The following is a 14,910-nucleotide window of genomic DNA, read 5'->3' as shown; positions in this document are numbered from 1 at the left end:
ACCCACACACGTACACCCTATTTATAAGATAAGGTGTTAATATTCATCGCCTATACTAACATTAACACAAAAACTTCTATAAATATTACTTACCTCAAAGAACAAAACAATTGATGGGCATTTTTGTGGAAGGTTTACAAAGCCTATCCCCAGGCCGCCCTGGTAGGGACTCTCGATGATGGCGCCCTGATCGCTGCATTTGCAATAACTTTTGCCTGTATTCTGTTTCCGTCTAATTTTTCTGAGTTCTACCTCGATCTTTTCTGCACTCAATCCGCCATTGACAAAATCGATAACCTCACTTTTATCTATTCCTTCGACCGCCATCATTGTCCATTGTCCGCTTCTATACATTTCAAAGTTCTTGCATTGAATCCGCGGGAAGTCGGTGGTATAAAAAAATTTAGGCGGTACATCGACAGCTCGTGGTTGTGTATCCACATCCGATGGAGTAGAACTATTCGCCGTTGCAGTAAGATTTGCGATGTTGGAGGGTGAATTGGAGAATTGCAATTTAGAAAACATCTTACCGGTGCTAGTGGAGGAGATATTTGTGGCATTTGGTGGTACTTAGGTTATATTTATTTTCAACTCTGGGATTGGGTTCGAATGCGGGTGCTTGGATATTAAGAGGAGATATAGCAACGACCATGCTCGTCGCTGTTTCGAGAGAACAATCATAACATAGGTATGCTGATATGTGAAGCTTGAAAGGGAAATCTGCCGAAGAATACACTTAGCTTTGGAATTAACTGGGGCGGTGGCTTGAAGGAAGGCACATGTACCAGGACAATTGGTGGGAAATCTGGAGAATCTCTGGATGAGTATGAGATGATCAATTCATGTACCCGAGATCAAGCTTGGGTCTCTGTAGTAGGCATTTAGCTTACGACACACCTCCCGGTGCTAATCAGACCACTGCCACCAATATATAATTAGATCTATAGACACCTATAACTGTAGATCTATCTATAGAGGCCCAAGAAAAAGATATAACTTTCGGGCCATGATCTAGCTAATTACCCCGTAAATTTAAAATCCGGCTGTGCGCGCGCCCTACTTGAACAAAGCGGCATCTTCAATCTGGATATTTGTCTGTGAAGTCGGTTTCATTTTTAAAATTCGATTAGATCGATCCAGAATACGATCAAATTTTCGAAACGATTATGTTAGCGGCACGAGGGCCATTTCGCCATTCAATAACGGTGTCACGATGCGTTCATGCGCGAGGGGGAAAATCCAATTACTTGGAATGTTGGCCGCGTTGGGCGACTTGTAGCTGTACCTAGGCCTACGGGATGAGGCTGGCCAGTCAAGTCGTAGGTTTGTAGCTTTATTGGTACCATGCATGGTTAGTTGTATGATACTGGTTTCCGATCGCGCGATCGAATATGTGCTAACGTTTTTAAATATCGTAGCTCTATAGGGCCACGTCTGTACGGCTATGCTAGCTCAAGAAGCTCATATGGTCACGTAAACCGGTAAGTCGTAACTCACAACAAGTATTGCATATGCATAGTTCTTTGCCCCTGTCTCCATCTGCGCCTAGACTTCGAGGCTATAGCTAGCTAAGCTATTTGTAGTCTTGTGTAGCTCTTCCCCGCGGGTTGGTTAAATGTTTTTATGTATAAAATTATATATATAACGAGATCTATTCATATTTGCTCGTAAGTTAAGACTGATATGAATGATATTTTGGGCCCAGTAGCTTCTCGACCTTGGTATCGGTGTTTACTCCTTACTTGCTAGGTTGAAGGGTGTTGATTTTCAAAATTTAGTCGGGACAGATCTAGAACTCCGGTTGGCTACTGTGCAGTTTTGGGGTTCATTCAATTTCCCATCCTACCGGCTAAAAAGAGGTCAATATCGATCAGCTGACGACCCTGTGACTTGATTTACAAGGGGCTTTCATGTTTTACAAATTTGTAGAGTTAAATTGTACATGCGTGAGAGGCATGCTTGTTGTATGTTGTATTTTTGATATAAATCCCCGAACCAGACTAGCGGAGTTTCTTTAGGGCGGCTGCACAGCCACACAATGACGTTAGACACTTTTCGAGTGGCGCAGTAGATCCAAATCAAGACTTGACCCCTGATCAGGCGTTCCGTCAGGTTGGACCAAGTCGAGGCTAAGGGATATCAACATTCAAAAACAAAAAAAGCAGGCCGGTATTTTTGCCTCCAAGCAAAGTGGTACCTACGTCAATGAGAGCGAACATGGTCTGGTATCTTAGCTTGGCTGGTGTCCATATGCATGCATGCATGCCATGGTTCCAACCACCACCCACTCTAAGAACTGATTGCGCGTGTCGACGGAACTTCTCAGCTGTCACTTTCTTTTGCTTGCGTTTTGGGTAGTTCTGTTGGCCCCAAGGCGCCAACTATAAAACATCTCGGGTGGTAGCTTGCTGCTCTGGCTTTCGCTTTCCCCAGTTTTCGGGTTCTTTGAGGGTTGGAATTACTTAAGTATATAACGATAACATAACCAACTCCTTGCTTCGGCGTCGCATTCCTTATAGCCTCAGCTCAGGCTTTCGTTACTTCATAACAATACGACCTTAGGAAGCGCCCCTTTAACAACATCGTTGGTTTTCTCGTCCCGACTTTTCAAACCATCCGACTTTGCGCATAATCTTCCGACGCGAATTCAAGCAATCTAGCTGCACTTAACAAGGGCTGGGCAGGGGCTGATGCTCGCCGGCCGTCCTTTTCCAACATGACGTCCTACCTCACGAAGTTCGTCCTCGGCAAGGTAAGCTTCGCTAACCAGCACTCCCTGGTACCCGTATAAACCTCTTCTAGTTCCAGACTCAGAAAAACATATTTTGCGCCCTACAACGTTTAATATCGAAACTTCGAATAATAATATAAGCCTAGAAAAAAACAAACTAACAATGTTTTATCACCGTTTCTTTAGATCTTCCAAGAATCATCTTCCAACAAGGAGGGTCGCGAAGACCCATACTACGAATACCCCGCCGCAGAACTCAACAAAGCCGGCAAACGAAAGTCGAAACGTAGAAAGAAGGCGCTCCCTCCAGGTCTTACAGATGAAGAAGGCGAGATTCTTACAAAAGTCAAACGACGCGCTTACCGTCTCGACATGTCTTTTGGTTCTTTTCTTGGCGTTAGATTTGGATGGGGCAGTGTTATTGGGATCGTTCCAGCCATTGGCGACGCTCTGGATGCATTGCTGTCGTTGATGGTGGTAAAGACAGCTATGAGGGTCGGCTTACCCACTGGGTTGATTCTCCATATGCTGTTTAACGTCGCTCTGGATTTCGTTATTGGTTTGGTCCCATTCGTTGGCGATCTTATCGATGCTGGTTACAAATGCAATACTCGGAATGCCGTCCTGCTTGAAAAACACCTTCGGAAAGTCGGACAGGAGCGGTTGAGAGCACAGGGAATCACCAATGCTCCCGATGATTCGCTACCAACTGGCGAGGACTCGGGAGACGATATAGATCTTGAAGCCCAGGCATCTTCTTCCCGACACGGTGGAAACAATGGTCGGGATAGGGAACGGGAGCGAGAAAGAGAAAGAGATCGCGATCACCGAAACCGTCACGACGAATCTAGATCTGACGGTCGTGGCCCACGTCGTTCTGATCGCAGGGATGACCGCAGAGACGAACACAGAGATGACCGCAGAGACTACCATAGAGATGACCGTCGAGATGGCCGTAGAGACGACCATCACGCGAGGGACGACCGTGATAGACGGGAGCGTACACACTCTAAAAGCAGGAGAAAGGATAATGGTGGAAGGGATGACCGCGATTCTAGACGATGAAAAGAGCAGTAATTAAGCCACCCCCTTTAAAGAATACATCATTCTAGCGTTATGCTCTCCCTGGTAGAGTTGGATACGGGTTTTTTTTCTTTTCTAAAAATTTTTGTTTCACGGATATACGGTTATTGGGATGCGTATCATTCGGTCTGGAGTACCAGCGGCTAAAGAGTCGACTTTTATTTCTCATGATAGCTTAATTTTGTTACTTCAAAATAGTTCTTTTTAGTGTTGGTATGACTTCTCAGCCTTTTCATAATAAAAATTCCCAGCATGGGGTTGTTTCTAGATTTTGATTCTTTATCTGGCAGCCTTCATTGTATGGGGATTGCCTTTTCAGTGTGTGAAATTTCTACACAAGCCTCAAGGACTTGCATATAGAATAAGATGTTTACAGGTGTGAAGCACGATAGCCCGCCCTGTACGAATGTAGTATGTACGTATATAGGTCGTAAAATCAACTAGCTCTAGCTCAGAAGATCCTTAATGTCCTCAATCCGCTGCGCCCGTTTCTCTTCAGCACTCATCATACCAAGTGAAGATGCACTAAAATCCCACCAGTTAGCCAAATCACCCCATCAAACACAAAAATTTCTTCATCTATACTCACATAAACTTCTTCCTCTCTTGGATCTTATGCACCATCCTCTCCTCTACCGACCCCTTAACAATAAACCGGTGCACAATAACCTCATCCGTCTGCCCCATCCGATGAATCCGATCAATCGCCTGAGCCTCGACCGCAAACGACCACCAAGGATCCATCATAAACACCCTCTTAGCCTCCGTTAAATTCAATCCAACTCCTCCAGCCTTTAACGATATCAACAGAACCAACCCTCCATTATGAGCCTTGAATTTATTCAAAACCACGGACCTCTGCTGTTGTGACATCGCCCCGTCAAATCTAACAAACTGTATTCTCTCCCTTGCTAGAGCCGGCTCGATCAAGTTTATGAAACTTGTAAACTGCGAGAATACCACACTCTTCATACCAGGATGTTCCCTCCTCAACCTCTTTAAGTTTGTAATCAATGCATCAATCTTCGCCGACGACTTATTCGCAGCTATCCGTCGTAACGAAAACTCTGGCACATTCTCTCTAAACCCACTTAACCCACCAATAGCCTCCTCAGGATCATGCTTCACAACCTCGTAAAGTTCCTTCTCATTAATCGGTTCTCGGCAATTAAAGCATCTTGGTTGATCGCCCTTTGCCTTTGCGTACTCAATCACACTTAACAGACATTTCTTACACGCCATATGATAACATGCCGTGACAGTCATCTCTTCGATAGGCTCGTTAGCGCAGATAGGACACTCATTCTCTGCTTCTTCCTTAATTTGCTGAAGCACGTGAGCACCGTAGTTATTGACCTCGCCACCGTCGTTCTCTTGAGAAGTAAACTTGTCAATTAGCGCTTGGAGATCCATATTGTCCGTTAAGCCTCTGGCTTCCGCTTCAGCAGCTTCAGCTTCGACTTCGTCCGCTACAACATCTTTCTTCCGGACCAAGGTTGGGTGGCAACAGGACTGTCTCAGACGAAGAATTTGGGCAAATATTGTAGTGTAAGATTTCATCACAGAACCAGCCTATGAAATATTAGAATACGGTTCGTCGGCAAAGCAAAGGAGTGGTATATATGACTTACTTCTACGTTCTCGGCAAATGAGCGTTTGACAAAATTATATACGAAATCATACACAGCTCGCTCGGCCTTTGATAACTCGATCTCCTCGATCACAATTGTCTTTGGAGGTAAGGGAACTAACGGCGTCCCATCCGGTTGTTTCATATCCTTTGTGCGTCGCATAACCAACGGCTCTAGGACAGTTTGCACCACATCAAGGGCACGCAAGAAATCCTTAGATTCAAAGGGAACAGTGATAAAAGTCCTCCAATAGGCGAAATTGCTCCAAGGCTCTACTCTTAAGAATCTGATGAGTGAAAACAAATCTTCAAGTCGATTCACGATTGGTGTGCCAGTTAATACCCATCGGTGGAGGGCATCTAGCTCATAGCAAGCTTTTGCAGTCTTGCTTTGCCGATTTTTTATGTTATGGGCCTCGTCTAAGATGACCCTAAAGAATTGAACGGAGAAGAGACCACCTGAGTTTGCTCTAGATCCGCTCGCGGTATTTGCGATTTGTGTGAATTCGGAGAGGACTACCCCGTAACTTGTGATGATGACATTGGGCGCATTGTGAGCATTGGCAGCGGAGCATTGGGCTCTTAGGTCTAGACTCTTGTCGGAACCATAGTAGATGATAGTTTTTAGAGTGCCAGGTTTTGATGCCGCTTCCGCTTCTGAAGCCCACTGGGATAGTAAACTCATGGGGGCTACTACAAGAGTTGTATATGGTGCCGGCTCTATAACATCAGAGCTCTTGGGTAGTCGTGGTAAATTAAATGGTTTAGAGTCCGTACCCGATACCGCCTCAGGCTCGTTACGGTTGCTGTGTATCAAAGACAACATCTCGATAGTCTTCCCGAGACCCATCTCTGTAAAATTGTTAGTTAAATGAACGATACTAATAGTTGCATATAGTTTATCTTACCGTCAGCCAGAATACCACCCAGACAATTCTGTTCTTGCACCGGGAACTTGAGGGAAAGGTCCCCGGAATAAGGATTGACGTAGAATTTTTCTTGATTCTCGACGATTGGAAGCTCTTTATCATTCTCATCCTTCACTGGCCAAGTATACTCTTCCCATAGCGGATGCATAGACTCTTCTTGACCCTCATTCTTCTTATCACGCTCCTTATTCAACATCCAGTGTAATGCTTGCTTCTGATATCTTCGCAAATTCATTGTGAATGTCTCAGCAGGCTCAGCTTCTGGCGAGTTGAAATCAAAGGTCTGGGCTTTTTTGTAGAGCTGATCTAATTGATCCTGCTCAAGTTCTTTCCCTTCCTGTGGTTCATCTTCGTCTTTGATCGGAGTGCTATTTCCGCTAGCAGCCTCTTCCTTTTCCTTTTCTTCGGCCATCTCGGCCACTTGGAGCAAACCCTCGCGCTTCGCTTTCGAGTCCTGGCCAGCAGTCGTCGGGAATAGTCTGATCTCGTTAAACAACTTAACCAGAGATGTTTGACGCAGCCTTAAGGCCTTCTCTTCTTCTGTCTCCTTGGTCTCAAACAAGCCCGTGGAGCGATTAGTTTCTGTAAGGCGAAGAGCACGAGGCGCGAAAGTCTGTCGTAACATGTAGCATTTTAGCTGTAGAAATATAGTTTCGTTCGACCGCAGCGGCTCAGGAGCATATACACAGACAGCCTTGAAGCTACATATTTTCTGATCCAGGAGAGTAGAAACAAACTGCGCCGTTTCGTGCGGTAGTCGACCGATCTCTTCGCCCCTCGAGTTTGAAAATCGTACAACGATATCCTTTCGTTTGGATGCTGCCTGGGAAACCACTGTTACGGGCCTTCCCTTACCCCTCCTAACGGTCTTTTGTACTTGTTGGGGTTGTTGTCGTCCAATGATGACTTCCTCCCCATGAGATAGGAGATTTGACCCGCTCCGTACCGCATAACCCTCGGCACCGAATGAGCCTATGTACCGTTCGTAAGGCATCCGATCAAGCCGCTGAGCTGTTTCTTCATCTGAAGGTGTTGGAGCTATAGAACTCTGACCGATACCAGCAGGAGATTTTCGTTTCCCGTTCTGACTGAACATAGAATCAAACGATGATTGCTTGCCCGATTTCTTGGGTTCACTTGGTCTGACATCTTTCCAGGATCCATCGAGATACATATTAATGGCTGAATACGAGTTTGTTAGCCTGGAAAAGTTGATGTGGTGATTTTGATATAGTATCACCTCTCTCAATGTTCCCGCCAGAGATATCATCCAGTCGCTTCAAGATATCCGAGGAGAGTTCTCCAACCACTGACTCAAGCATAGTAGCATCGAACCTGAGACTCAAATCTTTGATTTCAGCAGCCTCTACATCCCTGTCAATCTCGTCCTCAGGCGGCTCCTCGATTGTAATATCCTCATCCCGTTCCGCAAAAGGGGTGGTATCGGAATTCGGATCATCGTTGGCGGCGTAATCATGGAGTTCTCGCTGTGGGGTCGACGGAAGAATAGGATCCGATGCCTCAGGAGGCGGTGAAGGTGATGATGCAGCGAAGAAGCGCCGTCGTTTGGGAGGGTGTGGATTAGTATCTTCCATTTTTGAGCTTTGGCCGATGCTTGAGCTTCTACTTGCGGATATGCTATAAAACGAAAGCCTTTGACAAAATTGAGGAACAAAGGTCATGAACTAAAAAGTGCTAGACAATCATTAAAATACGAGAATACAAGGGAAGAACTTAAGGCAAGAAGTTACTAATGAGGCTCTTGATGAAGGCGGTCCTGCCTCACATGTCCTCAGCTGCACGTCGTATTTATATAGTAGCTTGAACAAGTCGAGTCGGGCTCGTTAAAACGCGTCGCCTGCCGGAGACCACGTGACAGCACGAGGCCCGCGAATCCTTTGTGCGGCCCGGGACTTGTGACATCATAGCCGCACAATACGAGCCGCAAAACTGTCTACCTCTAACACTTATCCATTGCCAACCTCATAAAATCTCACACTAAAGCAATCGACGAACCGAACAGCAAGTTTACTATCCAAAGGCAGATATTTTGGCTTTGTTTATTGTTCCTCACGATTCTTGTTTTTTCTTTGTTTCTAAAAAAAACTTTACTGTATAATTACTTGGTCCACATCAATATTCCCGCTTGATATCGATTTACTAGTCGATTGCATCATAGATGCAGGCCATAAAACGGCCGTTGAAAGAACAAGCTGATTTTTTTGTTCGGGATTCATACAAGCTAGTACCTTTTATCCTCACAAAATATCACAATTTCTATTGTGAGTATCTATGATTTGAAATTCAAAACAATACGGACACGGGACGACTGATATTTATCCCTAGTCTTAATAAACATATCAGATTTAAGTGACAATCAAAATGTCTGAACGTCTTCCTACCAACGACGAGATCGTCAAGCAGGCCACCAAAGGGATCTTGTTCACCCCAGAACAGGTAGGTCAAATCCCTCCCAAGTTTATATTGAAAAACTCTAGCATCACTAGGCCCTGACGTTATAGCAATGTCGGAAGGTTCAAAATATTGCCAAGGAGGAACTAGAGGCCAATGGTCCAGGCATTGCGGCCGGCGGGCCTGCCGCTACTGCCCAAAGTTTCTATGACAAGCAACAAAACTTCCTTGAGGAAGCTACAAAGTTGGTCGATAAACCAGCCGCTGCTATCTCCAAGGAACAAGCCTCACACATCATGTCACTAGAGGTATGGCAGATGGGTTTGCGTATATGAATAACTAAAAAGCTGACTCCTTTCGTGTTTAGACAAAAGCTCTCGGTGGCCAACGTCCCACTAAAGGCTCTCTCTCATCAGTATGTTTATTGAAATCTATTACTACAAGATGACGTCAATTAACAATCGTTTATTAAAGACTCTCCAGTCGATTGCCGACAACAACCTAGCGGAATTTAATACTGATGATAAGGAAGCTGATGCTTTCGTCACGAAGGAAGATGCTGCCAAGGCTATGCACGATGAAGCTGTTACTCACGGCGGAACTGTAGCTAAAGGTAGCACTGCTGCTCAACTGCAGGTAGAAATTCGGTTCGTTGGGTGTTTTAATTAGGGTAACTGGACTAGCTAACCGCGATAAATAGAGCATTGCGGACAAAACGGAGCATCTAAAGCATGCTCTTGCTGACACTCTTCTCAAAGAAGCTAAAGAATAATTGGTTGCACTCTTGGAAGTAGTCTCGCATTGAGCACCGGCTTTTCTATTCTCAGTTGGTACAGTGTTTTCATTATTCATCAAACTTGCATACCGCATTCAAACATGCATTTCCTGTTTCTTATGGAAACTCGTTTTGTACGCTAATAAAACAGCCGAATTTGGGAAGGGGATAGGGAATTAATGTTATTACAAAGTGATTCAGTGGTTCTGAAGCCGGAGCTACCCTTGTTGTAAATTTTGTGTTGGTCCGTTAGCTTCAAAAGCGCTGATGTCGAAACGAGCAGCTTTCTTATTAAGCACGACAAGCATCAGGGACACTTGATTTGTGAGCAGCGCGCACTCTTTCTACACCATCAACTTTGACATCTAGTCTTCATATCTATTCGAGGGCCTCGAATTCCAATAGTCCACCGATCTCGATACATAATAGCATCAAATTCGATTCGCAAGTGGCCGACGATTCGAAGCTCAACTGATAAGAGCTGCCCCGCCAAACGAAGACTTGAGCACGCCGCACAAGATGTCTGAAGCCGACCCTGCCTCGACAAGCCTGAAGTCGGTCTGGGAAAAAGTAGAGCGCCAGCGAAAAGAGCTTGCAACTTTCACTGATTACAACTCTGTCGCCTATAAAGCTGCTGTAGCGGAGGCTTTAACGACAATATCCGCTTGCAGGGATGCCATAAATAGCCTCTCTCTTTTCAGCAACAACGAGATACTAGAGGATGTTTCTACAAACGAGCTGAAGTACGGTGGCTATGAGTGTGAAAGGTGGTATTTTGGAATAGAATGTGCTAATGCTACATCCTGGTAGATATATGCTCGTAGACGCCTACAGAGGAGACCTCCTTCTAAAGCAGCATGATCGCTCGACTCGTTTGTCTACCTTACACGACGCTAGAACCTCCTACAGATCATTTTTATCTCTCTGCGACTCGTATGCCCTCCTAGGGCCCTATGAAAAGAAAGCATACCAGCTATCCGATAAGATCTCGCCAATGGTGTTCTCCGAGATTCACACAGATGCTGCTGCAAGACGGAACGCGAAAATTGAACGGTACAAACAAGAGAAAGAGCTAAAAGCCAAATTGGAGGTTAGAGACAGCTTGTGGCTTCCGTGGAGATGATTTATACGGAGGGCTAATCTTATTTCCTGCCATAGCACCTTTCAAACCTCACACCATCCCCCAACGTCGACGATGAAGACATCCGTTCGCTATACCTCTCCCAAATCGAATTAGCAGTAATGCAATCTCTCCAACAGCTCGAAGGAATCTACCTCGAAATCGATATCCTTGGAAAAGCGCCTTCAGAAGAACAGCTTCTTGAACAACGTCGGGGACGACAGGAAGAAGACGAACGATCTAGACGGCGGAAAGCAGATGACAACTATTCCGACCGAGTTGATCCTTCTGAAATATTTACGAAGGCGAACGGAAGGCCTTTGCTAAGTTCTGATGGGAAACCATTGAGACCGTTTACATTACTTTCGAATCGGGAGATTGTGAAGGGGGGTGTTTTTGGACCGGGTCATAGGCTACCGACGATGACGATTGAAGATTATCTAGAGGAAGAGAAAAGACGGGGAGGAATTATTGAGGGTGGCGGGTAAGATACAATTCTCACGAATCAAAAAAAAAAAAGTGATACTAATATGGGAATGGGAATATAGTGAAGCATCTGGCAGGCAACCGGAGCCAGATGAAGATAACCTAGAACTTGCGGACCAAGAAACATATAAAGCAAGGCAATGGGATGAATTCAAAGAAGCAAATCCAAAGTATGTTTCCTCGCTATCTCAAACTCTCCTATCGAACGTAACTAACGGATTAACTAGGGGATCTGGAAACACAATTAATAGGGGGTAGCATGTATCGGGCGTTATGAAGGCTCAAGCAATGAAACTTTCTATTTCCGGGATTTTTTGAACTTCGCTCTATTTTCACCGTTAACATCGGCACTGGTCGGGTACTTATCCGCCAGTTCGGACCGATATATGTCTATTGTCTCGCACAGGCGGAATACCCACAACTTAAAACACAGATGACATCACTTTTGCGAATTCCCCGCAACAAACCACTTCTAAGCTCCAGTAATCCGTCTTTAAGCCACCGTCGCTCAGAATTATAAAGTCTTTCGATAAATAGCCGTAGACTCTGCCGGATTGAGAAAGAGAGACAGCAATTATTTTGACACAATGGTCCTTGGTTCGTACCTTCCCCACAGTGCACAGCCGCTCATTAAGCGGCATTCGATATCTATACAACAACGTCAGTCTAAGAAATTGCGTTGTGTTGACGCTTACAGGGAAGCATTTCATCGGTGATATCAAATCGCCTGTCGAAAAGGCTTTAAAATGCCTTCTCGAAGTAAACCCTACATTGGGGCTTATCGAATCGCATAAAGGTAAGATATAAAATAAGGTGTAAAGTTTGGAATTTGAACTGACAACGTGTCGATTTTATCGGATAGTCATTTACAACCGTTCTGGGAAGACCGACAAGGTTCTTTTGATATCGGGAGGTAAGTTGGTATTATCAAATCTTAGATTACCATTGGTCGATCGATCACACCGGCTAGGTATGCTAATGGTTTATTTTTAAAGGTGGGAGTGGTCATGAACCTGCGCACGCGGGTTTCGTCGGTGACGGCATGCTCGATGTCGCAGTTGCTGGAGATATCTTTGCTTCTCCGTCAGCAGCCCAGATATTAGTAGGCTTGAAGGCAATCGAGGGTTCCAAGGGGTACGCTACCTGATTTACCATCGCCACTATACCTATACCTTTCGATGACTAATAAAACCCTATAACCAGAACGCTTATGATCGTGAAAAACTACACCGGCGACAAACTCAACTTTGGCCTAGCAGCCCAAAAGGCTCGCTCAGAAGGCCAAGAAATTTCTGTCGTCTTCGTTAACGAGGATGCTTCACTTGACGCCAAATCTCTTGTTGGTAGAAGAGGTCTTGCCGGTACGGTATTTGTGCATAAGATCGCCGGAGCAGCCGCCTCCCGAGGACTTGAACTCTCCGAGGTTACTAGAATTGCACAAAAGGTGGCGGATAATGTTACCACTGTGGGTGTTAGTTTGGATAAATGTAGTGTCCCTGGGAGAAGTGGACAAGAGGGACTTGGGGCTGGTGAATTGGAGTATGGGATGGGTATGTATCGTGATGCGGGGGATGATAGAGGAACGGCATGGCTAATTTTCAAGGGCAGGTATCCATAATGAGCCTGGTGTTCTTCGTGCCAGTCTCACAGATCTATCCTCTGTTGTCTCAAAGGTCCTTTCGTACCTTCTATCAGGTTCCTCGCCGGTGGCTTTTGACAAAAACGACAGCGTCGCCGTCTTGGTCAACAATCTTGGCGGATTGAGCGTCCTAGAGCTCAACGTAATTGCAGAAGAAGTTCTAAAGTGGCTTTCTAATGCACCCCAACAATTCAAGATCGCCAGAAAATTTGTCGGAACTTTCATGACCAGTCTCGACGGCCCAGGGTTCTCTGTCACCCTTCTCAAAGCGGATCAGGAAATTTTGGAATTATTGGACGACCCTACGGAGGTCCAGGCCTGGCCGAAGCGGTTTACGGGCAAGGAAGATACACCCGCTCAATCTCGAATTACTCAATACTCGCCACCAAAGAAGGCTACATACAATGCAAAGAGCCATCTCATCGTCGCCCCAGAATTACTCACCAAAGTCTCTTCTGCTCTCTTAACCAAAATAGAAGAAGAAGAGCCAACGATTACAAAATACGACACACTAGTTGGAGACGGTGACTGTGGCACCACTCTCCTAAAGGGCGTAACCGCCATCAACGATGCTTTCAAGAGCGGAAAGGTAGATACGACGGACCTATCAACCACCTTCGAATCAATTGCTGAAATAGTAGAATCCAGCATGGGCGGTACATCCGGTGCCATCTACGGCATCTTCCTTAACGCCTTTGTAAACAATCTTAGAAACTCGAAAGAAGAGGGGAGCCTTAAAACTATTCTTCAGAAATCACTTTCCGGTGCGTTACAGGAGCTTTGTACGTTTACGCTAGCAAGGAAAGGTCATAGGACTTTGATGGATACACTTATTCCATTCATTGAAACTTTTGAACAGACAGGGGATCTGAATAAGGCGGTGGAGGAAGGCGGGAGAGGGTGCGAAGAGACCAAGAAGATGGAGGCTAAACTGGGAAGGGCAAGTTATGTTAGTGCCGAGCAGGTGGAGAAGGATGGAGGGGTGGTGGACCCTGGGGCTTTGGGATTAAAATCCATTTGGGATGTATTGGGTGGAATACTATCATAGATTTAGAGATCGAGAAGTTCGAAGTTATCAGCAGCTACCTAGTTTCCTAGCCAATGAAATACTACAGATTCGAACTTGTTTGAGAGAACGATATACCGGTTTTCTCTCTCCCTCATAATCGAGGAATTGATATCAGAATTCGACCAGTCGAGGGCATTTTGATATATATGCCAGCGACCCGCATGCTCATATGCAGCTACGCGAGCCTCATAACCCCATATTCCATATTGTATCAGATAGGTAAGAAAATGAATTGCATGTTGAAATCCGGAGTTGGTTTCGAGACCGGGTTTAGAGTGCAAAACTGAAGCGAAATGCACTACCAAAGCGTACATATCTTACCGGAATTCGTGAACGGCCTAGATGTAGATGTAGATCTAGATTGAGGTCAGAGAATCAAACCCGATGGTGCGAAGTACTTCGCTTCGGCCCCCAACTATTAGACTTAATATATCCGATAACCGTGCCTACGATTATAGAAAAGATGGAAAGGTCTCGCCACATAGATGGGTAAAATAACCAGAATATATATATACGGAGCTAAGGGGAGCCAGGGAAGGGCAATTTACACCGGTTGGTATCTTCATATATAGTAATCCTATCAACTGTATTTTAGCTACGAGACCGCTACGAAACCAATATTTGCTAATTGAATTACCTTGGGACGTATACACTTCAGTATATATCAATTACTTGCAAATCGACGTTCAAGTTAAAACAGCACTCCTAACGTGCAGTTACACTCTTCTGGCACTGGCATAGTAAGCGCCACTACAAGGATATATTTCTTCAACAAAGCAGCTAACGAAGTTTCTCAGCATTGTCTCCGCCACTCAGCGGTCTCAAGTCCAAAGCACCGAAGGAAAGAAATGTACAGCGGAATGGCGGATATACCCCGCGGCTTCTAAGACCACCGGCGCACCAAACGGAGAATTTTACGGGTTGGTAACCTACTTAGGCACGACTACCACTGCGATGACTATCTCTCGTCCAAACCCAGATTGTGAAATAGTAACACGCACATTGCGTCGAACGATAAGAGCCAGAAGGGAAATCC

The 14,910-nt window shown here is 45.3% G+C and overlaps 5 protein-coding genes across 5 annotated transcripts; 4 read left to right on the top strand and 1 right to left on the bottom strand.

Moving 5' to 3' along the window:
• Positions 1-2,716: 2,716 nt before the first annotated feature.
• DFL_004750 (uncharacterized protein) lies at positions 2,717-3,796 on the top strand (the record flags this gene model as incomplete). The annotated part of the gene is made up of 2 exons (XM_067633897.1): positions 2,717-2,752; positions 2,918-3,796. 2 exons carry the CDS (start codon positions 2,717-2,719, stop codon positions 3,794-3,796), a joined length of 915 nt encoding a protein of 304 aa, XP_067492020.1.
• A 464-nt stretch (positions 3,797-4,260) lies between these two features.
• Positions 4,261-7,968, bottom strand: DFL_004749 (uncharacterized protein; the record flags this gene model as incomplete). The annotated part of the gene is made up of 5 exons (XM_067633895.1): positions 4,261-4,339; positions 4,404-5,386; positions 5,446-6,296; positions 6,353-7,555; positions 7,614-7,968. 5 exons carry the CDS (start codon positions 7,966-7,968, stop codon positions 4,261-4,263), a joined length of 3,471 nt encoding a protein of 1,156 aa, XP_067492019.1.
• A 787-nt stretch (positions 7,969-8,755) lies between these two features.
• On the top strand, positions 8,756-9,557 carry DFL_004748 (uncharacterized protein; the record flags this gene model as incomplete). The annotated part of the gene is made up of 5 exons (XM_067633894.1): positions 8,756-8,830; positions 8,908-9,093; positions 9,153-9,200; positions 9,260-9,421; positions 9,486-9,557. The coding sequence occupies 5 exons, from the start codon at positions 8,756-8,758 to the stop codon at positions 9,555-9,557; spliced, it is 543 nt and encodes a 180-aa protein (XP_067492018.1).
• A 522-nt stretch (positions 9,558-10,079) lies between these two features.
• On the top strand, positions 10,080-11,424 carry DFL_004747 (uncharacterized protein; the record flags this gene model as incomplete). The annotated part of the gene is made up of 5 exons (XM_067633893.1): positions 10,080-10,303; positions 10,371-10,650; positions 10,719-11,164; positions 11,229-11,336; positions 11,394-11,424. The coding sequence occupies 5 exons, from the start codon at positions 10,080-10,082 to the stop codon at positions 11,422-11,424; spliced, it is 1,089 nt and encodes a 362-aa protein (XP_067492017.1).
• A 329-nt stretch (positions 11,425-11,753) lies between these two features.
• DFL_004746 (uncharacterized protein) lies at positions 11,754-13,853 on the top strand (the record flags this gene model as incomplete). Its single annotated transcript, XM_067633892.1, has 8 exons — positions 11,754-11,763; positions 11,864-11,962; positions 12,029-12,079; positions 12,162-12,300; positions 12,370-12,716; positions 12,775-13,394; positions 13,454-13,461; positions 13,517-13,853. The coding sequence occupies 8 exons, from the start codon at positions 11,754-11,756 to the stop codon at positions 13,851-13,853; spliced, it is 1,611 nt and encodes a 536-aa protein (XP_067492016.1).
• Positions 13,854-14,910: the final 1,057 nt, after the last annotated feature.

This window comes from Arthrobotrys flagrans (assembly GCF_004000055.1).
Source record: "Arthrobotrys flagrans strain CBS H-5679 chromosome Unknown unitig_0, whole genome shotgun sequence".
Lineage (NCBI taxonomy): Eukaryota > Fungi > Ascomycota > Orbiliomycetes > Orbiliales > Orbiliaceae > Arthrobotrys > Arthrobotrys flagrans.
This window is presented reverse-complemented; position numbering and strand designations above follow the sequence as displayed.